Raw genomic sequence first — 23,376 nt, 5'->3', positions numbered from 1 at the left:
TCTTGAGCTTGAGTGAGTGGTTAGAAGCAGGTTAGAGACTAGATACACCCTCAGAGAATTCCTCACACCTCCACTTCCATCCCTCCCTTCATCCGACCATCTGGACAGTTACCACTTTCCACAGATGTCTCAGCATATGACCAGGGATTGGTCAGCAAGTTTTCTGGTTTTGTTTTTTGTTTGAGGAAGATTTCCCCTGAGCTAACGTCTGTCCCAGTCTTCCTCTATTTTTGTATGTGGGCTGCCTCCACAGCATGGCCACTGATGAGTGGTGTAGGTCCACACCCAGGAAGCAAACTCTGGCTGCCAAAGCAGAGCATGCCGAACCTAACCACTAGGGCACGGGGCTGGCACCTGTTAGCAGGTTTTCATATTGAAAGTAAAGTCTGCCTCCTCGTACTGCTTGATTTGGACTCTTGTCTGTAGTGTCTCCTTTGGCTGAGCAGAAGAGGTTTTGGTCCTGGCCATGGCCAAGGCTTGAACTAGAGCCTAGATCACCCCTTCTCAGGGAAATTCTTTCTTCACTTACATTTTGCTTGTTTTGTAGCTTTATCCTTTCTCTACTGAATGTAAAAATATGCTGAAAGTCCTTACAATTGAAGAAATAAGTAAAAAATGCTCCTGTTTTACATTGTATTTATCTGCTCTCTGGGGTATCTAGTTTTTTACATCTTTTCACTCACTCACAAACAGTGCTGTCAAGAACATTCGTGTGTATTGGTCATCTTGCACATGGCTAGGATGTCTTTGATGTTTCTCGGAGTGAAATGGTTGGATTATAGACTATGGACATTTTGCCATTGTTTTCTAAAGAGGCTCTACCAACTTATATTTCCACCTAGACAGAATGCAGTTTCCATTGGTCATTTCCTGTCCACTACTTGATATTCTAAGGCTCAACAATTTTTGCTTGTCAAATGGACACAGAACTCCAAGACTGCCAAGTATGCCCAGGTCTTCTGACACCAGCTACAAGTTTAAGGATTTCCCAAAACCTCTCTCAGGTTCAGTGATTTGCTAGAATCACAAACTGTCTAAAACCTTTGATACTCACTATCATATTTGTTATAGACAAAGGATGGAAATGAGAAGAGATGCAGAATGTGGGGCAGGAAATGTTGCAAGCATGAAGCTCCTGTATCCTCAGCAGCTCCTTACATCCTGGCGTTGATGTAGGGCGGGATGTACATAGAATTTTGCCAACCCAAGAAACTCTCCACAGCCTCAGTATCCAGATTTTTATTGAGTCTTCATTGCATAAGCACTCTTGGGTTTTTTTTGAAGATTTTGTTTTTCCTTTTTCTCCCAAAGCCCCCCGGTACATAGTTGTGTATTTTCAGTTGTGTGTCCTTCTAGTTGTGGCATGTGGGACACCGCCTCAGCATGGCTTGATGAGCAGTGCCATGTCTGCGCCCAGGATTCGAACCGGCGAAATCCTGGGCTGCCAAAGCAGAGTGCTCGAACTTAACCACTTGACCACAGGACCAGCTCCTATAAGCACTCTTGATTGAGTCTTTACCAATGGGACTCAGGGTCCAGGCCTCCTTCCCTTTCCAGAGGTCCATCTGATATCTAAGGACTCAAAGCCCCAACTTTCTAATTAGATGATTGGTCTTTCTGATATGGCTAGACCTTACCCTGCGTCATCTCTTTAACATGAACTACATAGGGTTACACCATGGATAACAGGCATTCCTGTCACTCTGGAGATACCCAAAATTTAGAGGTTTCTTCTTTGGAGTTGGGACAAAGACCAGACTTCTCTTTAGGGTAAGTTAATTTTGCATTACACACTTCCTAGTTTCTCTCAGGGCAGCATTAGATCCCCTTTCCTAATCTTCTTACAGCAATGTGGGATCTCCTTGCTCAGAGGAAACCCAAAACACGGTGTCGTTATTACTCTATCAAGCCACCTCCAATCTGGAATTGTGATGGTGCCTTCACTCCAGATCCTCATCCAGCCTCTCCCCCTGGGTCTCCCTTTCAAAGTCTCAACAGTCCAAGGACCAGGCAAGAAAAAGATTGCTATCCTGGGATTCAGAGGTAGCAAAACATAGCAGACACAGAGGCACTATTAGCATCTTCATTTTTTTCTCTGAAATGCGGATTTTGTTTTTTCTACGTTGGCATTACTAATGGCCCTGTTGTGTTTTGGATTTCTTTCAGGTGACAAAGGACAGCCCAAGACTGCAGAACTTACCACTTATGAGCCAGCCCAGTCTGAGGGAGCCTTACTCCAGAAACAACTAACACAAGGAGCCCCAGGGGACTCCCAGGTGTGCCAAGCCAAGGATCAGGATGGGCCATCGGAAGTGCAAGAAGGACACTTGAGACCAGGGATAGACCCCCAGAGGGAGAAGCTCCCTGGGAAAATGAGCCCTGAACATGATGGTTTAGGGACAGTGGATGGTGTATGTTCATGGATTGTACAGGAGCCAGTCCCTCTGGGAGGTGCTGTCCTTGACCATGACACCCATGGATCAGGTAAAGATCCTGTGATTCGGGAAGAAGAAAACATCTTTAAATGCAATGAATGTGGGAAAGTTTTTAACAAGAAACACCTTCTTGCTGGACATGAGAAGATTCACTCTGGAGTGAAGCCCTATGAATGCACAGAGTGTGGGAAAACATTTATTAAGAGCACACACCTCCTTCAACACCACATGATCCACACTGGGGAGAGGCCCTATGAGTGCATGGAGTGTGGGAAAGCCTTCAACCGCAAGTCATATCTTACACAACACCAGCGGATTCACAGTGGAGAGAAACCTTACAAGTGCAGTGAATGTGGAAAGGCCTTCACCCACCGCTCCAATTTTGTCTTGCATAAGAGGAGACACACTGGAGAAAAATCTTTTGTGTGCAAAGAATGTGGGCAAGTCTTTCGACATAGGCCAGGATTCCTTCGACATCACATCATCCACAGTGGTGAGAATCCCTATGAATGCTTCGAGTGTGGCAAGGTTTTCAAGCACAAGTCATACCTCATGTGGCACCAGCAGACTCACACTGGGGAGAAGCCCTATGAGTGCAGTGAATGTGGGAAAGCCTTCTGTGAGAGCGCAGCCCTCATTCACCACTACGTCATCCACACTGGGGAGAAGCCCTTTGAGTGCCTGGAGTGTGGGAAGGCCTTCAACCACAGGTCATACCTCAAGAGGCACCAGCGGATTCACACTGGGGAGAAGCCTTTTGTGTGCACTGAATGTGGAAGGGCCTTTACCCACTGCTCCACTTTTATCTTGCATAAAAGGGCCCACACTGGAGAAAAACCTTTTGAGTGCAAAGAATGTGGGAAAGCCTTTAGCACTAGGAAAGACCTCATTCGACACTTCAGCATCCACACTGGAGAGAAGCCCTTTGAGTGCATGGAATGTGGGAAGGCCTTCAACCGCAGGTCAGGCCTCACGAGGCACCAACGGATTCATAGTGGAGAGAAGCCCTATGAATGCATGGAGTGTGGGAAATCCTTCTGCTGGAGCACAAACCTGATTCGACATGCCATTATCCACACTGGAGAGAAGCCCTATAAGTGCAGTGAGTGTGGAAAGTCCTTCAGTCGAAGCTCATCCCTCACTCAGCATCAAAGGATTCATTCTGGGAGAAACCCTGTCAGTGTGGCAGAAGTGGGAAGACCCTTCACAAGTGTACAAACCTCAGTCACCCTCCGAGAACTCCTTTTGGGGCAAGACTTTTTGAATGTAAACACTGAGGAAAATCATTTGCCAGAGAAAACATCTAGCACTGCACCTGATCGTACATACCAAAGAGAAACCCCACAAGTATCTTCGCTGTGAGAAAATCTTTTGTTGCAAACCATTGCTTGTCATTTAAAGGCATGTTTTAGAAATTGACCCAGCCTAGAGCCTTATTCTATATCTGAGAATTCATCCAGGAGGGAGAGACCAGTGCTCATTGCACACCAAGGAAAGCCTTCAGCTACATCTTTCTCCTTAGTTTACACTGCAGTGTTATCTCAGGAATTTTTTTTTAAGAGGAGGAGGATACTTAGAAAAGAAAATGAAATGCAAACACACTTTCTTTGAGACCTCTCTAGCAAGTCTCCAGCACTTTGTCATGCATTCCTTAGTTTACTTGGGGCAAGGGGAATGTTTCTGAAGCAAATGGCCTTGTGTCTTGTATGTACCTTCATCGCTGTCCAGTGTCGGCAGACTTAGACAGTTGAGAGAAGGTATTTAAGGAGATGAGGATACACAAATGAATGGCACGTTTCGTGGCACCAATTATGACTCTTTAAGGCTTTGATTTTTAAAAAACCATTCTTTGTGTTGTTTTAGACACTTAATACTCTGGCTTTTCTTACGTCCAATCTATGTTTAATTTCTGCAGCTACACAGTATCTAAAAATGGAGTAATTTCTCTCTCTTATTTAAAATTGATTTAGCTTTCCTAGTTCCTTTGACTTTCCATATAAATCTTAGGATATGTTTGCGTATTTTTACAAAAAATCTTGCTCTCATTTTAATAGAAGTTGATTTAAATCTGTAGATCAGTTTGTTGAGAATCATCCTGAACACAGTAAATGATATAACTGCATTTATTTAAGTAATTCTTGAGTTATTACCATTTTATAATTTTCAACATATAGGTTCTGTACATTTTTGTTAGGATTTGTATCTAGGGTTTTTTGGTTTTTTCTGAGGTATAGTAAATGGCATTGATGTTTAAACTGTAATTTTCCACAGGATCTTTGATAGTATACAGAAGTATAATTGTTTTTCGAATGTTATTTTGTTATCCTGCAACCTTGCTGAACTCACTATTAGCCATTTCTTTGGATAGAATCCTTGCGGTTTTTTAATAGAAGTGTCAGCTGCGAATGGAAAGTTTCATACTTCTTCCTTTCCAATCTGTGTACTTACTATTTCTTTTGCTTGTCTCACTGCACTAGCTAGGACTTCCAGTATGACGTTGAATAGGAATAGTAAGAAGTAAGGAGTGGTCACATCCTTGACTTGATTCCTGGTATTGGGGCCAAAATGTTGTTTTTCATCATTATCATGTTAGTTGTAAGTTTTTTCCCTAGTTTTCTTACCAAGTTTAAAGTTTCTATTCCTCATTTGCTGTGATTTTTTGTAATTAGGAATAAGCATTGGATTTTGTCAAATGCTTTACATCAATTGATATAATTATTTGACTTTTTTTCCACAGCCTGTTATGATCAGTTTCATTGACTGAAGTTTGAATATTGAACCAGCTTGCATTCTTGGAACAAACCTCACTTGGTTGTGGAGTGTAATTTTTTTTTTTTTAAGATTTTATTATTTCCTTTTTCTCCCCAAAGCCCCCCGGTACATAGTTGTATATTCTTCGTTGTGGGTTCTTCTAGTTGTGGCATGTGGGACGCTGCCTCAGTGTGGTCTGATGAGCAGTGCCATGTCCGCGCCCAGGATTCGAACCAACGAAACACTGGGCCGCCTGCAGCGGAGCGCGCGAACTTAACCACTTGGCCACGGGGCCAGCCCCTGGAGTGTAATTTTTATATACCATATTAAAAGCATTCCATCTGATTATTTCTTGTTGAGGAAGTTTTCTAATTTCTTGAATGATAATGATGTGTAGTTCTCTTTTGTTTATTTTTTTAAACTACTGTCATTGTTGGCTTTTGGTGTCTAGGTGATAGTGACTTCCCAAGTTAAATTGGGAGGTATTGATGCATTCTGCTTTTTTGGATGACTGTGTAATTAGTGTTATTTTGTTGTTGTAATGTTGTTAATGTTCTCCAGTGAGCCCTTTAGGCTTGGTGATTTTTCTTTTGAATCCTTTTTAATTACATATTATTTTATTTGAGAAGTATAGAACTGTTGAAAGTATTTCATATTGGATAAATTGGGTAGTTTGTCCTTTTCAAGCAATTGTTCCATTTCATCTAAATATTCCATTTTGTTTGTAGACTTGTTGGAAGACTTATTATCTTTTTAATACCCACAGGATCTGTACTTATATCTCATTTTATTCTTGATTTTAGAAATAGGTCAACTCTCTTTTTATCTTTGTCAATCTTCTTAGACATTTGTCAGTTTTAGTGATCATTTTGAAGAACCAGCACTTTATATCACTAGTTTTTCCCTAGTATCTTTCTGTTTTTAATTTCACTGATTTGTATTCTGATCCTTATTATATTCTCTCTCCTGTTTTGCTATTTGTATCTTTTGAGATGAGTGTTGAGGTTATTGATTTGAAATTTCTTGTCTTTTCTAATGTTAGCATTAAGTTCTATAAATTTCCTTCACAGCACTGTTCTGGCTTCATACCACAACTTTTAATTACAGTTTATTCATTTCTGAATAGTTCTTGATTCCTTTAGAGACTTCCTCTGTAACCCATGGGTTACTCAGAAGTATATTATTTTATTTCCTAATGTTTGGAGTATTTCATGCTATCTTTTTGTTTGTGATCTAGTTTGTTTCACGTTTGATCTGACTGCTTAGCTTTGTTGAAGTTTATTTTATGACCCAGGATATTATTTTCTTGAATGTTCTGTATGGCTGCTTGAAAAGAATGTGTCTTCTGCTGTCATTGGGTGGAGTTTCTATAAATGTCTGCACAATCCTATTGGGTGGTGATATTATTCAGATTTTCTATATCCATGCTGATTTCCTGCTAATACTTCTATCAATAGCTGAGAGAAGGGTGTTGAAGCCTTGCAGTGTAATGCTGGAATTGTCTGTTCCTTCTTTAAGTTCTATCAGTTTGTGCTTCCATGTATTTCAAAGCTCTGTTGTTTGGTGCATACACATTTAGGATTGCTATGTCATCTTGGTGTACAGACCCTTTTAAAGTCTTTGTGTAATGTCCCTTTTTACCTCTGTTCATTTTCTTGCCTTTGAAGCATACTTTATCTGATATTAATATAGTCACTACTGCATTTTTTGATTAATGTGTGCATGGTTTATATTTTTCCATAATTTTATTTTCAACCTTCTCTATACAGTTGTATGTGAAGTAAATTTCCTGTAACAGCATATAGTCAGGTCATGCTTTTTTATCCATTCTACTGCTTTCTGTTTTTTAATTGATAGATTAAGATCACTTAAATTTAAAGTAATTACTGATATATATTAGGGCTTAAGTTAGTGTGCCATTTTACGCTTTGACTTTTGTATGTGTTCCCTGTGTATTGTTCCTCTATTTTCTGGTTGTTTTTGTTATTTGGGTGGTTGGGTTTTTTTTTGTTTTATTATTATTTTTGTTTTGTTGTGGGTTTTTGGGCAGTTTTTTTGCCTTGTGGTTTATTTCCATTTCTTTTTAGAATTTTATTTGACAGAGCCATAATGTATTTTGAGTTTATGTCTTATTTTTTAAGTGGTTGCTCTACATATTGTACATGACATAACTTATCACAGTCTAATTTTATTAGCAGTTTAGCACTTTGATGTGTAGAAACCTTAATTCTATTAGGTTCCTTTACATTCCCCATTCTTAATATAATTGTTCTAAGTATTTCCTCTTCATACACTGAGCACTATACTGAATATTGTTATAATTTGCCTCAACTAACAAATGTTTTTTACAAAACTTACTATTCATTTTACTAAAATAGATGAAGCCATGATCATTTATCTACAAATTACTTTTCTCATTTGATAATACATTTTGGCGATCCCTTCAGGTTGAGTGAGATAAACCAGACTCTCTCTCTAATGGCTGCATAATCTGGTGTAACTGTGTAGAAAATGCAGATAATCTCTGCATTTGAGGTCGGGGGGGAGGCAGAGAAGGGCGAAGGTGGGCATTTGGTTTTCAGCATTGTGTTTGAGGTGCCTGCAGAACAGCTCAGTGAATCCCACTATCTTCTGCCTTGTCGCCCAAGCCAGACGCCTCGCAGCCATTTTTCTGTCATCATCCTGGCATCCAGCCACTCTCCCGTTCTGTTCATCTGTTCATTTTACCTTTTTATTTTCCTTAGTAGACACTCAATAGATGTGTGTTTTAGTGAATGGACACACACAACAAAGTATTTTTATTACAGTGTTTGGATCCCTCACAGAATGTTTACACAAAGCTGTGTATAGTTGGCACAGTATGTGACATATTCTCAAAGAGAATCTACACAGGGGTTTTATGGCCAGATCTATGAGACTTTAAAAGTTACAATGAATGATTGTGTCAGAGGTCCTCAAGATCACCCCAGGTTTGATGATTTGCTAGGAAGACTCAAAAGACTCAGCATATTGTCATACTCAACGACCATGATTTATTACAGGGAAAGGAATCAAAGCAAACTCGGCCAAGGGAAAGGCACAAGGACTGAAGTCCAGAGGAAACCAGGGGCAACCTTCAATAGTCCTCTGTCAGGGACATCGCACGGGACATGCTTAATCTAAGCTCCATCAAGCAGTTATGACAGTGGATTGAAATGGCTACTAACAAAGCACATTAGAGGCTCAGTTGCCAGGGATCTTTTATGGCACTCTTTCTAGCACATACCAAATTCCAGACCTCCACAAGGATAGCAGGTGTTCAGCATAAGCCACATTGTTTACACAAAAAACTTGGGCACAGTGAGCCACTGCTCCTTTCTGGGAATGGCAGGAAACCTCTTGAAATCTAAGGTCCCAAACCCCAGCCCAGAGTGAACTGCCAGCTCAAAACAATAGCAGTCTTAGGCCTGCTGTGATATTTCTTCATAATGATTTAAATGGTACTAAAAGGCTCATTCTGATTTCTGTAACAAACATTAGCAAATACAGTTTCCTACAAGAAAAAATGAGTCATAACTTTGAGGTGAAGGCTTATGTAATAACCTTTGTAACCGAAACATCACCGTCACAGTAGAAATTCTTACAAACAAACTAGCCAGGATTTAATTCAGTGATGACAAAGTACAGCAGAAGTCTGGTGAGAAAGGACCTTGTGTCTTCCTGATATATATGTGTGTATAGGTATGTGTATTACACTGCTTAGGGCCACATATATGAATATAAACATACGCATCTACCTATTATGTATGTAACGTTTTTTATGTGTGTTCTGTAGGTGCATATATATATGTAGAACATATATATATGGCTTCAAGTGGTCTGACGTGCAAATATACACGTGGTTTGCTTTTATCTATAAAGATTTAAAGGCCAGATCAATGCTGTGTGTTTCTGTAGCACATAGGTCAACAGTTTCTCATCTCTTTGTTCCTGCTGTTAGCCTCTGGCTTCAACAAAAGGAGAACTAAAGAATATGTGCATCATTGAGTGCACCTAACTTGAGACTAAAGAGTGTGTTGTTGGAGGGTTAGTCATGTTCCTGGATCTGTGTGTGAGTTTCACTTGGAGGGGTGGGAGTGGGTGGCTCCCGCTGGGAGGGCCTCTACAGAGACGTGATGCTGGAGACCTATGGGAATCTGGTTGCTGGGCGTATGTACATTTCCCCTTTCTTCCACTCTGGCCCACAGCCGGCCGTTCCTGTCTCAGTTGTGGGAAGCTGGCTGCCTCTGGAATGCTCAGTGATGTCATCCATGAGTTTCATGGGTTTAGGATTTGTAGTCTATTGGCTCGTGGGTATGTTACATGTCTCACAATTAAATGGTCTAAGCTAAATTGTAAATGGGCAACTTAACTTTGCCTCCCTCAGAGCAGTGTCAGGAGGGTGGGCCCTGTAGTCTTGACTTCGTACTTCCTGACCTTGTTCCTACCTGCTGGGAGATTTAAAAAATTTTGTCCACTCTGCTTCCCTTTATTTTGGATATCCATGTGTTTTTATTCCGAAGGTTTGACATTTGGGACCTTGCTGATCCTGCAGAAACTGCTCCTCCCAGGGCTACCCGATTCCTAGAGGTAGCAAAGGACTCCCCGTGAGGAGGACTTTGGCATGCAAGCCAAGCAACCCAAAGCCCATTCCCCTCATCTGATGCCTCTATCCAGCTCTCACACAGCAAGACCCTTCACTCATCCCCCCAGGACTGTGTGCCACACAACTAGGGGCAGTCCCTACACTTTGGAGCCCATTGAAATTATTTAAACTAATCCTAGACTGGCTCACCTCACTTTGCCCATTCCTTCCAACAAAAACGACAGTATAGCCTTTGCCCACCCTCCTGGTGACTCTTGCCGCCCTGGTGCACCCCCTTGTGGCCTGAACATGGTCTGCCCTCTTATGGGAACTGTGAGTAACAACTGTCTTTTCAATGGCAACCATCTGATTTGTTGGCTTTATATCATAATAGTGAAAACCTACATTTTAAAACAATACACCTGAAAGCATTAATGAGACGGTACATATATGAATTTAGCAAAGCAAGTCAGCCATTTCCCTGTCATTTCCAAACAAGAGGGTGTTAATGCACCTAGCTGGATGTGATGTTTAAGTTGGAATAAGGTGGAAAGCCATGGACAGAGGAGGGGACAAGGAGAAAGCAGGCCTTCGAGCGACCCTGGTGTTTGTAAGATCCCAGTTATTTGCCATGGTATTTTAGGAAGATTCTTCCAGATGCCCTTCTTAAAGCCCCACACTTCAGACAGTGACCAAGCACAACTAACTGCAGGCTGCAAATTCTTGACGACTTCAGGTATTCTCCCTATATCATTTCTCCAACTTCTGAGGTCGGAAGGAAGAAATGCCCTTGTGTGTGCTGTCTTGATTTGTTTTCCTGATCATTTTCCCTTTCACAGGCATCCTCACCATTTTGCTGCCTCATCCCTTATGGCATTTGTAGCTGCGTCATCTTTCATCATCTCTGCTAGTCTTGCTCTTCCTAGTTCCTTTCCATGTCCCTGCTTTCAGATAAGAGTCCTCACACAGGTTCAGAGTACTTCCTTCTCACCGTGTCTCTCCTTGAACCCTGGAATCACTTAAGAAATTATCACCCTTTTCCCCCATCTTAGAGACTGCCTGACATTTATGTCACATGTCATCGCAGAGCCTATAGGCCTCTTTGTCTGCATGTTCTTCTGCCCCTCACCCTTTGTGACTTGTCTTTGCTCGTTTGCTTGAGTGTCAGACATCACCACTGTGATCTTTCCTATATCTTGGCTTCTGCCACTTTCACTTCTTTGTCTTTTCCTCCCTCTTCCTTTAACTGAGGAGCCCCTTGGGGCAGTTTTCCTCTCCATGCAGTGTTTCCACTTCACCTTTACCTCTTACTCTCCACTTCCCAAACCTCCCTGCCTTGTGAACCTCCTTATTACAATGCCACCATCTTCGCCATTCTGGCCAAGGTCGGCAGTGACTCCTGTATTCATAAATTTCCAGCCCTTGTCTTTCTTGTGCTCAGGACTGAACTTGTCCCCATTGACCACTCCATTCTTGAAATACACTCTTTCCTTGGTTCTGTGACATCACTCCTGGTTTTCTCCCTCCCTCCTTTTTTCCTTCCTTGCTGACTCATACTCTAGCCACCCATTTGGTTTTGAAATTCCTGAAGAATTTTCTCTCATGCTGTGGTCTCCCCAGGCCTCATCTGCATACGTGGCTTCACTTATCTTCTTTACTTTTGACAAATTTAAATTTATTACCCCAATCCTGACTTCTTCAAGCTCTGGACTTGAATTCCTTATTGTCTTTTTGCTGTCCCCAGTTGGATGTTTCAAAGATACCTTGCGGGGGCGGCCCCATGGCCAAGTGGTTAAGTCCACGCATTCCGCTGCAGCGGCCCAGGGTTTCACTGGCTCCGCTCCTGGGCGAGTACATGGCACTGCTCGTCAGTCCACATTGAGGCGGTGTCCCACATGCCACAACTAGAAGGACCTGCAGTAAGATATACAACTATGTACTGGGGGGGTTTGGGGAGATAAAGCAGAAAAAGAAAAAATACCTTGGTCTCCATGTGATTTAGTAAGATTCAAAAACTACTCCTCCCAGATTCTGATCCACTTTTAGTCTTCCCTCAGTACTACTTGTACTGTGTGGTTACCCAGGACAGAGATCCCCTGACTGAGCACCAAAGCCTTAAGGTGGCCCATCCAGGGGGCCTTACCTGGTGTGGGGCCTGCGTATGTTACCACCTTTTCTCCTGCACAACCCTCACCTCTCTTCTCTTTTCCTGTTTCCTTTTCCTGTGCTTTTCCCCTCCTGCTGTGGGGTTTTCCCTACCCACTCTGGCCAGTGAGTGAGTGCTTATCCCTCCAATGTCATCTCAAATAGCACCTCCTCAGGAAAGCCTTCACCACAACCCCCATCCAGGTCATAACCTTGCTTTTTCAGAAATACATACATGTGGGGGCTGGCCTGGTGGCACAGGGGTTAATTGCGCATGTTCCGCTTCGGTGGCCTGGGGTTCGCCGGTTCGGATCCTAGGTGAAGATGTGGCACCGCTTGGCAAGCCATGCTGTGGCAGGCATCTCACATATAGAGGAAGATGGGCATGGATGTGAGCTCAGGGCCAGGCTTCCTCAGCAAAAAGAGGAGGATTGGCAGCAGATGTTAGCTCAGGGCTAATCATCTTTAAAAAAAAAAAAAGTATGTATATATGTGAATATCTAGAGATATATATACATACAGTTCTTTGCTCCCCAAGACAATCTTCTAGCCTCAAAGTGGTTAAACTCATGGTTCCAGTTTATTACAGCAAAAGGACACAGATCAAGATCACCAAGGAAAAAAGGCACATAGGGGAAAGTCCAAGAGAACTAAGCACAAGCTTTCAGGTGTCCCACCCAGGGCAGTTGCATGGGGAGCCAATTCTTTCAGCAAAGATGTGACAACATGTTCAAGTGTCACCAACCAAGGAAGCTCACCCAAGCTTCAGTGTTCAGGGTTTTCATTAAGGCACATGATACGTACGTGACTGACTATGCATGTTCAGTCTCCAGGATCCTGCCTCAGAAGGCAAAGATGCTGTGTAGCCTGGCGCCCCAGGTGTACAAACCCCACCATTCACCAGGAGTCACACTGTTAGCATAGGTTATCTAGTCAAACTGATACAGGGGGACCCAAGGCCTCAGGCATAAAAATCATTTACCAGCAAGATATCCTAAGGACTCAAGTGGTCTTTCTGGAGCAGGTCGAGGGCAAGTCATTTCTCTGGAATGTGCAGCATTTGAGCAACTGAAGCCTGTTCATTTAATGTTTTCCTGCACAGTCCACCTTGTTGGCCTTTGGCCTAGTCTCTGTTACAGTGAAACATATTTGCCTGAGCATCTACATGAAGTAAAGCATTTCTGTAACAGACACACCACAGTACCATCAGGAATACGCTTAGCATTTGAAGGAGGCGGTGTGGGGTATGGATAGATTTAAACGAACCCCCAACCCATCCTATAAAGCCATTACATTCGTATCCAGGTTTTTGTACTAATTTGATTACTCATCCTCTTTGATCAACTGTTATTTGTACTTTGTGATAAACCACCTCCTCTGTCACTACACTGGTTTAAGTCATCACCCTCACCCATCTGGAAAGCAGAACTTCTTAAGGTCTTCTTCCCCCTCTCATGCCCCTTCCTTAGTCTAGTTTCCACGCAGTGCCTAGAGTGATCCTTTTAATATACAAATCAGATCACATTACTCTTCAGCTCAAAACCCCACCATGGCTACCTATTTCACAGTGTACTATGTATTTTTTTATTTTCTGTATTCTTGTTCTGGCATTGGGCACCTCGGTGAATGGGGAGAGACAGCAAACAACTTGCCCAGGACCTTGCCTTTCATGTGTAAACTAACCACCTCTATTTGGTTCTTGCACTTTGGGAGACAGTATTCCTCTGCCCTAAAACTCCATGGCTAGGTACCAGACAGCAAAGATACCTCCTATGCCCCAAAGCTCTACTGTATTTTTCAAACCAGCTAATCCTAAGCTATTTACCTGCCCTGCCCTGCCTTTCCTGCAGAAAACACAATAAAGGTGCTGGGCCATGCCTTCTCCTTTGCTGCTGCTGCCTTCTGACCCACTCTGGTGCTTCATCACATGGCCCGGTGTGGCATGCCCTGACTCCTGTTTGCTAGGGATCTGTGAGCGGAAGCTGCTTCCTTCATGATATGAGGTCTGCATGTCTTACCACAGCCGATTAAACAAATCCCAGGTAAGTTTTAGAACACATTCAGGAGTATGTTATAACCTCCTTACAGTGGTTGACAAGGTTCTACACAATTTGTCTCCATTTCTCTCTGATTCATTTTGTCCCACTGTAACCCCTGCAGATGCAGCTCTAGCCACACTAGCCTCCTTGCTTTTCCTCAACTCCCCCCCGCCCCACCATGGTCCCAACCCAGAAATGTCTTTCTCAGGGACCTAGGAGCCATCTGTTTGAAACGAAGACATAAAGGGAGATAACATCTCTAGCTCCCCACTTCTGTGGGAGGTTAGGAGCCTAACTTCGTGGGCACCTAACTCCAAGTTGCAAAACTACCTTCTGTCGTAAAGAAATGAGAAATTTGTTTTCCCTTGTAGAAGGCTAATGTAACGGCCGACGATCACCCGCATTACCAGGTATATTTAGGATGAACTATGTGTAACAAAAGGTGCTATCATGTTTTCTTACTTGAAGACTAATTATTTTGAAAAGGTGCGATGGGTGAGTGCGGCTGCGCGTCACTGAGTCACGCCACCTACGGGCAGTCCTGGGTTGGGGGCGGCTTCCGGGGGTGCGGGGGGATGGGGGAGGCCACAAGCCGCAGGGTGTCGGGGGACACAGGCACACGTTTCGGGGAGCCGAACCGCGGGGACCCTCAGGTATGTGCGTAGCTGAGGAGGACCCCAGGGAGTGGCCTGAGCCGGACACGACCTTGGAGCCGGGGCCAGCTGGGCGCGCGTGCGGCCTGGCGTTTGCGAGCTGCACAAGGCCGACCCCAGAGGCGTCTGTTTCTTCCGACGCGCGTCACGTCGGCTGGCTAACGCACTCGCTCACGCGGGGGCTTACACACCCGTTCCCTCACCCGGGCCCCTTTACCATGGCCTCAGCGCACCCCGCCCGCGCCCTTTTCCGGGACTGCTCTGCAGCTGCGTGCGCACCGCCTGCCGGGCCCGGCCCCGTCCCGCCCACGGCCCGCCTTCCGGCCTCCGCGCCCTGTCGTCTCATTGGCCCGGTCCCCTCGGCCCTCCTCTCCCCGGCGGAATTTCCCCGTTCTGTCTCTTCTATTGGGCACGCTGCCTGCGGCCTGAGAAATTTCAGCCAATGGGAGCGGTCAGGAACTACCGGGCAAAGGGGCCGTGGCGCGCAGTATAAAGGGCCTGGCTCTCGTTGCCCAGGATTATCTCCGACTCCGTGCGTCGAGGGGTGGTGAGAAGCTAAGGGGCAGCTGGGCTGTGCGTTCCCGGTCCCTGCCCGCCGTCGTGGGCGCAGGTCTGGGCTTGAAGAGCCTCAGCCTGAGTGTTTCTTCCTCCCACCCGTATGCAGGATCCCCCGGACCTGGACACGCAGTTCCGCAGGGCTCAGGAAGGCGTCCCCTCTCCGTCTTCTCTTCTCATGAGTCTCCCAGAAGCTGTGATGAAGTCGGGCAGTGTTCGGCCCGCAGGTGAAGCGGATCAGAACCAGGACCAGAGAAGGAGGGTTGAGAAGAAAGGCCTGGTGTCAGTTGTTGGGGTTGGGGGTGCACAGAACAGTGTTGACATCTCTTTTTTATTGCAGTACCTACAGCAGGCCAAAGTCAACCCGGCTTCCCAACCGTGTGAGTGCCTTTGGCTTTGTGTCTGGAAGCGGAAGGGCAGTGAGACTGAGGAAGAAGACCAAGCTGCGCGTGTGCAGCATTGGTTCATGTGGCTGAGAGCTGTTGATCAAACACACCAGCTGGGCCCTTGAGAAGGCAAAGGGGCGGAGGGAGGGTAAAGTGAAGGAGGAAGGTGAGCATTCCAAGTCCCTGACTCCCTCCACCCACCTCCCAAACTGAGGCTCTCTTCCTCTCCTGTCAGGCGGCATCTCACAATTGATGACTTTGAAATCGGGCGTCCTCTGGGCAAGGGAAAATTTGGGAATGTGTACCTGGCTCGGCTCAAGGAAAGCCATTTCATTGTTGCTCTGAAAGTCCTCTTTAAGTCCCAGATAGAGAAGGAAGGACTGGAACACCAGCTGCGCAGGGAAATTGAAATCCAGGCGCATCTACAGTAAGGACAGTCTCTGCATGAGATTCCAGAAGTGGTTCCTCACTCTTGTTCTGTTTCCTCTGATATTTCTGCCATCTGAACCCAGTACTACCCCCAAATAAGCCCTTTGCTTCCACCTTGAAGACTTCTCTCTGCAACTCATTCCAATTACACTATGTAAAGTTCCCTCTGTGTCACACTGGAACCCTGATTCCCATTCCTTCTTTCTCCCCTCAAACACTCCCAGACCAGACTGTATTTATACTGGTCCCAGCACAATTTCAATTTGCCCCCTGTATGACCAATCACTTGTATTAGCATCATGTGTTGAGCCTCAGGGAGGAGTCTGACCTTTCCTCCATCCCTCCTCCAGACACCCAAATATCCTACGCCTGTACAACTACTTCCATGATGCACGCCGAGTGTACCTGATTCTGGAATATGCTCCAAGGGGTGAGCTCTACAAGGAGCTGCAAAAGAGCCACACATTAGATGAACAGCGTACGGCCACGGTGAGGTGGGGGGATGGGTGCTCTGGGGTCTGTGAGTTTACTGTGGGCTGGTGGGGTCACTGCTTCTGGCTGGTTCTGGTGTCCAAATTGGGTTTTTCCTTAGTTTATTTCTGAATTTTATTCTATAAATCTTATATGACACATACATCCTACAACTTCACATTTGGATACCCTAACTACCCCCAGAGTATTTATAAGAAGGGTGTATAAGTTTGGATTCTTTGGTTGTAAGCAACAGAATCTAACTCCACTACCTTATGCAAAGAAACTTATTTAAAGGTTGTGAGGGAGTTTGCTGAGTAAATGCATGAACTGGCCCAGAAATAGGAAGCATGAGTTTTCTAGAGGGCTCCAGACAGGGAACCAGAGTGATGATCATCCCAGCAGGAATGATTGGGTCAGCTTGCTGTCAGAATGATCGATCTTCCAATTTTCCTCCTGTTTTTGTATCACTTCCTCAGGCCTCAAGTCCTGTGGGAGATCATCTGATTGGCTCAGCGTAGGTCCTCCATCTGGCCACTTGCTGTGCTAGGGCAAAAGGGAGGATCTGTCCATCTTAGCATCCATCCTGTAAGACCGCATAAAATAGTGGAGGGGAAATCCTCCCTCACCAATAATTGTGGTGCTATTAAGGAGGTAATGGAGCTAGTAACCAGGAAACAAAAGATTCCACTACAATTATAAAATACACGATATGTATTTTACCTCATAGGGAAATTGTGGCCGGCTTCATTTCCAGACTGCTTTTTCTTTGCTCACACAGATAATGGAGGAGTTGGCAGATGCTCTGACCTACTGCCATGAGAAGAAGGTGATTCACAGGGATATTAAGCCCGAGAACCTGCTGCTGGGGTTCAGAGGTGAGGTGAAGATTGCAGACTTTGGCTGGTCTGTGCACACCCCCTCTCTGAGGTAGGTCAGGTGTGGTGGGATGGGCCCTGGGTGCCAGTTAGGAATGATCCAATTTAATTCATTCCACATGAAGACCCAGATACAAACCTGGGTTTGTATTTGAATACTGCCTTTATCAAATGCATATATTTAATATGTATTTGTAGTTTGAAAGAATGTGGTTCAACCATGTTTTTTATTTCTTGATCTCTGTTAACGTATAACTTTAACAACAAGTTTCCATGTAAATTAAGGACCATTGCTCCATAATTCTAGGAATCTTATTGTATGAATAAACCATAATTAAGTTACTTGGTCCCTCTTGATGGACCATCAGTTTGTTCCAAACCTTTCTTGATGCCCAGAACATTCTTATGAAAACATCCTGGATCATGAGCTAAATAATTATATGGATAATTGCAAAACAGGAATTGGTGGGTCCCAGTGCTTGCCTTCTCTGCATCTTGATCCATATTACAAGTGGTGTTTCCAAACTCCTGTGCTCAGGAGGGGACTGCTCGGGATTTCCTAGGGTCTCCCATCTCACTGGAAGCTGGGGAAGGAGGGTTCTCCTTGTTCTGGGCCTCTGCGCAGTGCTCCTTTCTCTGCTCTCCTCTAGGAGAAAGACAATGTGTGGAACTCTGGACTATTTGCCCCCAGAAATGATCGAGGGGAGAACATACAATGAGAAGGTGGATCTGTGGTGCATTGGGGTGCTCTGCTACGAGCTGCTGGTGGGAAATCCGCCCTTTGAGAGCAACTCCCACAATGAGACCTACAGACGCATCCTCAAGGTGGGATGGCCACACTCTTAGGTATTCATGGGGAAGCAAGTCAGTGGTGGGTGGTGGGCCTGTGGAGCCTGGGGCACACACACAGGTTGTCCACTAAGATCCAGAACAGTGCCTTGAAGAAATTCAAGGAACAGAGAGAACACAGACCAAAGAAATGAACCGTACTTCTCTTTCTTCTTCTCTGGCCTCATCAGGTAGATGTAAGGTTTCCCCCATCAATACCTTCAGGGGCCAAGGATTTGATCTCCAAGCTTCTCAGATACCAGCCCTTGGAGCGGCTGCCCTTGGACCAGATCCTGGAGCATCCCTGGGTCCGGGCCCACTCCCGGAGGGTGCTGCCTCCATCTGCTCAGATGGCTTCCTGAGCCCTGTCTGCCCCTCCTCCCTTGAGTTTGTTCAAGGAGAACTCCCGTCTTTTGTTTCTTCTCTTTTAAGGTGCAAGATGCTAATTAATAAAAGCTGAATCTTTTTGTACCAGGTCTTTATAGTTGTGTGAGTCGGTGTGGGATTGGGTAGAATCTTTATTTCTTGTAGTAACTCTTCCCTTTGAGAGCAGTGCAAGATGATGCCCCCCCCCGACCCCCAGAGATGGTGACTTAAGCACTCTCCTTGAAAACTAGTTACTACTCTCTGCAGATAATTGCCCTGGCGGTACATAACCTACCACCTGTCACAGTGGCTCCTAGACTCAACTTCCTATTCCCGAGGTTCTCAGGAGTATACCACCTGTAACACAGGACTTTGATCAAGCCAGAGGTCCACTCTCTTTATACTGATATCCAACATGCTGCCATCTTCAACATAAAATATTTCACTGCACTTCAATGTTCCCCAAATTCTCAAATGAATTCAGTAGCACCTCCATGGTATGTCATATTCTGATTGCATCAGAATAAATCATCCCTAATAATAAATGTAACCACTTCTGAAATCACCCTCCACCTGCAGCAATTTCCTTCTGTCACAGTTTCATGTGGCAGCTGCTCCCTTCATCCATGGCATGCTCTCTGTACCAGAGTAAACATCTAGGCTCTTCAGCTGGAAGCTCAAACATGTTTTTTGCTCACTGCAGGCATCGTATCCACCTGTGTCTCCTGACTAAAAACACTTCATATGGAGTTCGCCTCGCTAACGTTACTCCCACCACCATGTTCTACACATTGTCCTCAATGTGAAATGTCCAGCACACACAGGACCACGTCCCTATTATAACCAGACTTACTAATTAAATATAAATAATTCAGCCCCTCCACTCTCACATGAACAGCTCCCACTAGTGCAGATCCATCATTTAAATGTGCAAAGACTTTGGCTCATGGTTTTTTTACCTGTATCTTCAGTGCTCACAGCTCTGTGCTTTCTAGCTTTGTCCTATCAGTTTTCTTGAGTTAATACTTCAATTAAACACTTGGAAATTCCTAATAAATTAACTGGCTTGTACACACAAAGCATGTAATATTACTCATTTCTGGTGTTGGAAAATCTCATATCACTGGGCACATTTTGGGCAGGTAGGAAAGAATAGAAAAATCAACCAGGACCTCAACACTGACTACCAGATGATATATGGTTAAATAACGAAAATTCTGACACGCTTTACAGTAAGGATTTCAAAGTTTCTCCAATAGCTACATAGCTTTCCTCACCTACCCTCATTCCAGACATTCTGCCTCCCATGACACAGAGAAAATAAAAATCTTAACTTTAATATCTGTTTTACATGCTAACCCACAACCATTTAACCATAAGAGTCAACCACATGTGAAAAGGAGAATTATGTCTCTCTCAATCTGGTCAAATTACTATTGCAAATGATGGATAACACTGTTCTTTGTGTACTAATTAAGTCATATTTCTCCATAACCTTTTTTTTTTTTTCCTGAGGAAGATTCTCCCTGAGCTAACATCCACTGCTAAGCTTCCTCTTTTTTTTTGTAAGTGAGCCACCACCAAAGCATGGCCACCGACAGGCAAGTTGTGTAGGTCTGCGCCTGGGAAGTGAACCTGGTGGCCAAAGTGGAGCACAGCGAACTTAACCACTAGGCCACTGGGGCTGGCCCCATAACCTCGTTTTATAAATAGCATCTTCTGGGAAATTGACTGTACCTTACTCTTTGACTCAATTAATGTCCTGTCACTTTGCTTTTCTCTACTTTTAAAAGCAAAAATCTTGAGGGCATTTTCTGGACATGTTTCCATTTTTATAACTGTATGTGTTCTCAACTCATTAGAAGGTGGATTTTATTCTCTCACCTTCACAGCCATAAGAAAACAAGTCGCTGATAGTGACTAATACTGTGTGTAATATACAGTAGTCCTCCCTTATCCAGGTTTTAGCTTCCGTGGTTTCAGTTACCAGAGGTCAACCTTGGTCTCAAAATATTAAATGGAAAATTCCAGAAGTAATTCATGTTTTAAATTGTGAGCCATTCTGAGTAGTGTGATGAAGTCTTGCTCCAGCCTGCCCAGGGCGTGAATCCTCCCTTTATCCAATGTATCCATTGTATAGGCTACTGGCTCATTAGTCACTCAGTAGCCTCTGGGTTATCAGATGACTTTCTTGGTATCACAGTGCTTGTGTTCAAGTAACCCTTTGTTTACTTAGTAATGGCCTCAAAGTGGAAGAGTGCCCAAGTGCTGGCAATTTGGATATGTCAAAGAGAAGCTGTAAAGTGCTTCCTTTAAGTGAAAAGAACACAGTATATATTAGGTTCTGTACTATCCGAAGTGTCAGGTATCCACTGGGGGTCTCGGAAGTATCCCCCACGGATAAGGGGGGACTACTGTAATTCTAGAAGGATTGTTAGAATTCCTAACATGGCTGTTGGTTTCTTGTCTGCAACGAGTTAATGCTGGGTTGGTTCAGGGTTCATCCTCGGCCGTTCCTTTCTCCATCTCCTCTCATTCTTTTTGTTGGTCTCACCCAGTATCAAGACTTGAAATAACAGTGTACACTAACGACCCAAACTCATACATCCAGGCCCGAACCCTCTCCCAGTGTTCAAACAGGCTGCAGTGCATACAAGACACACACGCTGTGTGATCTTATAGACATTTCAAACGGACCATGCTCGAGACTGGAGTCCTGAGCTTCCTCCAAGTCGCCCCTACTTGCTGCCTCCCCACCTCAGGGGATGGCAAATCCACTCCTGCGGTGCTCCGGGCCAACTCCATCACTCAGGAATCCATGCACGGCGTGGAGGCGGCTCTGGGTCACAGAAGGCCCAAGAGAGGCGGGTGCGTGGGTGCGCGCCGCGCGGGAGGGAGACTTCCGGCGCCCTCCTCTGGCGGGTATTCTGACGGCTCATTCACCAGCATCCCCATAAGAGGATGCGGGGCGGAGACCACGCGCAAGGGAGTCCCAAGCCCAGCCGGGCCGGTTCCGCCCCTTTGCACTTGCCCCGACCCCGGGCGAAGGTGCCCGCCTCCTGAGCCTCGATTTCCCCGCGCGTAGGACGCACGGTCTCGCCCCCTCTTCGTTCCCCCGAATTGTTCCGACTGCGAAGAGGCGGGTGTGACACGGCGCTCTGGGCCTGGTAAGTCCTTCACATCGAGGAAGACCGGCTCTTGGACACGCTCCACCGGTGTGTGTTTTTAGAGACAAACTACATTACCCAGAAGGCTATGGACCGTGCGTCTGCGGCGGGCGCTGGGCCAATGACGGCCCAGGACATGGGCGTTTCCTGCGGTCGGCTGTCGTGGGTGTGGGGTTTCCGGTCTCCCTGATGGTCTACGTCATTTGTATGCGACGGTTCCGTCCACGCCAGCTGTGGGGCGGGGGTCGCTCGCTGTTCTGTGGCCGGTATCAGTGCGGCTTTTGGAAAGTGAGCAGAAAGGAGGAACAGAAAGGAGGCTGGGACTCACCTCCGCGCCTTTGGACGAGCCGTGAGCCTCCCCGTGAGCGGGGAGGGCGACAGTCAACTGAGGTCACCCCACGCAAGGCAGGGGAGAGGTTTCGTTCGGCTGAGCCCGCGGGACCCGCCTCAGTCGCCGCCTCTCCGGGCCCCGCTCTCCCCACAGGGTCCCATGATGGCAGCGGCGTGGAGGGACCCGGCGCAGGTGGGTGGACGATGTTTTCGGCGTTGCTGGTTCTCTGTTAGTTGGCGGAGGGCTCCTGGGCGGGGTGGGAGTCAGGAAAGGCACTGGCTTTCTCTTTGCAGTTGTGTTTGTGTATGACTAGTGGAGCCGGCTTGTCACCTGCTTTATTTCCAGTCTTAGGACATGAGAGACTGAATATACGAGGGGACGATAGGCAGGCTACGTATAAAAACAAAACTCTGACTCAGAACCTGCAGCACCTTGGCGGGGAAACCAACCCCTCGTCTACAATAAAGAACCCAGGGAACCACCCACTCTTTAAGTCAGACTTGCCGGACATCAGATTACTATCTCTAGTGGCAATCCAGGAAGCTGAACAATGATTTCTGTAACAGTCGGCCCAAAATGGCCAGGATGATTAATAACTGACTCCTTCTCTAATTTTTCCCCGACTTCCAACTTAAGACCAACCAGAGAAAGCCATGTATGCACCCCTAACCAGCTACATAGGATGCTATATGATTGCATGTCAGAGAGTTTTCATTGTTTAAACATATATCATCATGTTTTAAATGTTGAGACCCTAGTTGATTTTTCTGTTCTTATCTGTCTGCCTAAAATGTGCCCAGTGATGTCTGTTTATCGAGCACCGGAAGTGAGTAACATTGCAGGGTTCCTATGTATGAAGCAGTTAATTTATTAGGAATTGCCAACGATTTGATCAAAATATTAACTCAAGAAACCTGATAGAGAGGATGAGGGTAGAAAGTACAGAGATGTGAGCACTGAACGTGCAGGTGAAAAACCATGAGTCAATGTCTTGGAGCATTTAAATGATGGATCTGCACTAGTGGGAGCTGTTCATGTCAGAGTGGAGGGGCTGAATTATTTATATTTAATTAGTCTGGTCATAATAGGGACGTGGTCCTGCGTGTGCTGGACATTTCACATTGAGGAGAATGTGTGAAATATGGTGGTGGGATTAACGTTAGCAAGGCAAACTCCGTACGAAGTGTTTTTAGTCAGGAGACACTGGTGAAAACGATGACTTAAGACCTGGGAACTTTTAGTCACTTTAAGACATGATGTGAAGCCCTCAGCGTGGGGCAGGCAGCTAGCAGGACCAGTGAGGCTCAGGTACTGCTGCTGTTACCATCATTGATATTAT

General features: G+C 45.3%; 2 protein-coding genes across 6 annotated transcripts; both read left to right on the top strand.

The window, feature by feature from the left end:
• Positions 1 to 783: 783 nt before the first annotated feature.
• On the top strand, positions 784 to 5,312 carry LOC124232891 (zinc finger protein 264). 2 transcript variants are annotated; one of them, XM_046649793.1, is made up of 3 exons: positions 784 to 1,137; positions 1,670 to 1,770; positions 2,167 to 5,312. In XM_046649793.1, the coding sequence occupies exon 3, from the start codon at positions 2,373 to 2,375 to the stop codon at positions 3,795 to 3,797; it is 1,425 nt and encodes a 474-aa protein (XP_046505749.1). In that variant the 5' UTR covers positions 784 to 1,137; positions 1,670 to 1,770; positions 2,167 to 2,372; the 3' UTR covers positions 3,798 to 5,312. The 2 variants fall into 2 exon arrangements, with proteins under 2 accessions (XP_046505749.1, XP_046505748.1); XM_046649792.1 differs by having other exon boundaries at positions 784 to 1,227.
• Positions 5,313 to 13,575: 8,263 nt separating this feature from the next.
• On the top strand, positions 13,576 to 18,644 carry LOC124232892 (aurora kinase C). Of its 4 annotated transcripts, none has more exons than XM_046649795.1 (8): positions 13,576 to 13,976; positions 15,291 to 15,408; positions 15,522 to 15,561; positions 15,803 to 15,994; positions 16,347 to 16,485; positions 17,249 to 17,397; positions 17,996 to 18,170; positions 18,365 to 18,644. In XM_046649795.1, exons 1-8 carry the CDS (start codon positions 13,944 to 13,946, stop codon positions 18,533 to 18,535), a joined length of 1,017 nt encoding a protein of 338 aa, XP_046505751.1. In that variant the 5' UTR covers positions 13,576 to 13,943; the 3' UTR covers positions 18,536 to 18,644. The 4 variants fall into 4 exon arrangements, with proteins under 4 accessions (XP_046505751.1, XP_046505752.1, XP_046505750.1 ...); XM_046649794.1 differs by lacking the exon at positions 13,576 to 13,976 and adding an exon at positions 14,223 to 14,626; XM_046649797.1 differs by lacking the exon at positions 13,576 to 13,976 and adding an exon at positions 15,181 to 15,199.
• The last annotated feature ends 4,732 nt before the right edge of the window (positions 18,645 to 23,376 follow it).

The sequence above is a fragment of the Equus quagga genome, unplaced genomic scaffold, assembly GCF_021613505.1.
Source record: "Equus quagga isolate Etosha38 unplaced genomic scaffold, UCLA_HA_Equagga_1.0 145038_RagTag, whole genome shotgun sequence".
In the NCBI taxonomy this organism is placed as follows: Eukaryota; Metazoa; Chordata; class Mammalia; order Perissodactyla; family Equidae; genus Equus; species Equus quagga.
The sequence above is the reverse complement of the archived record's forward strand: the minus strand, read 5'-3'. Positions and strand labels throughout refer to the sequence as shown.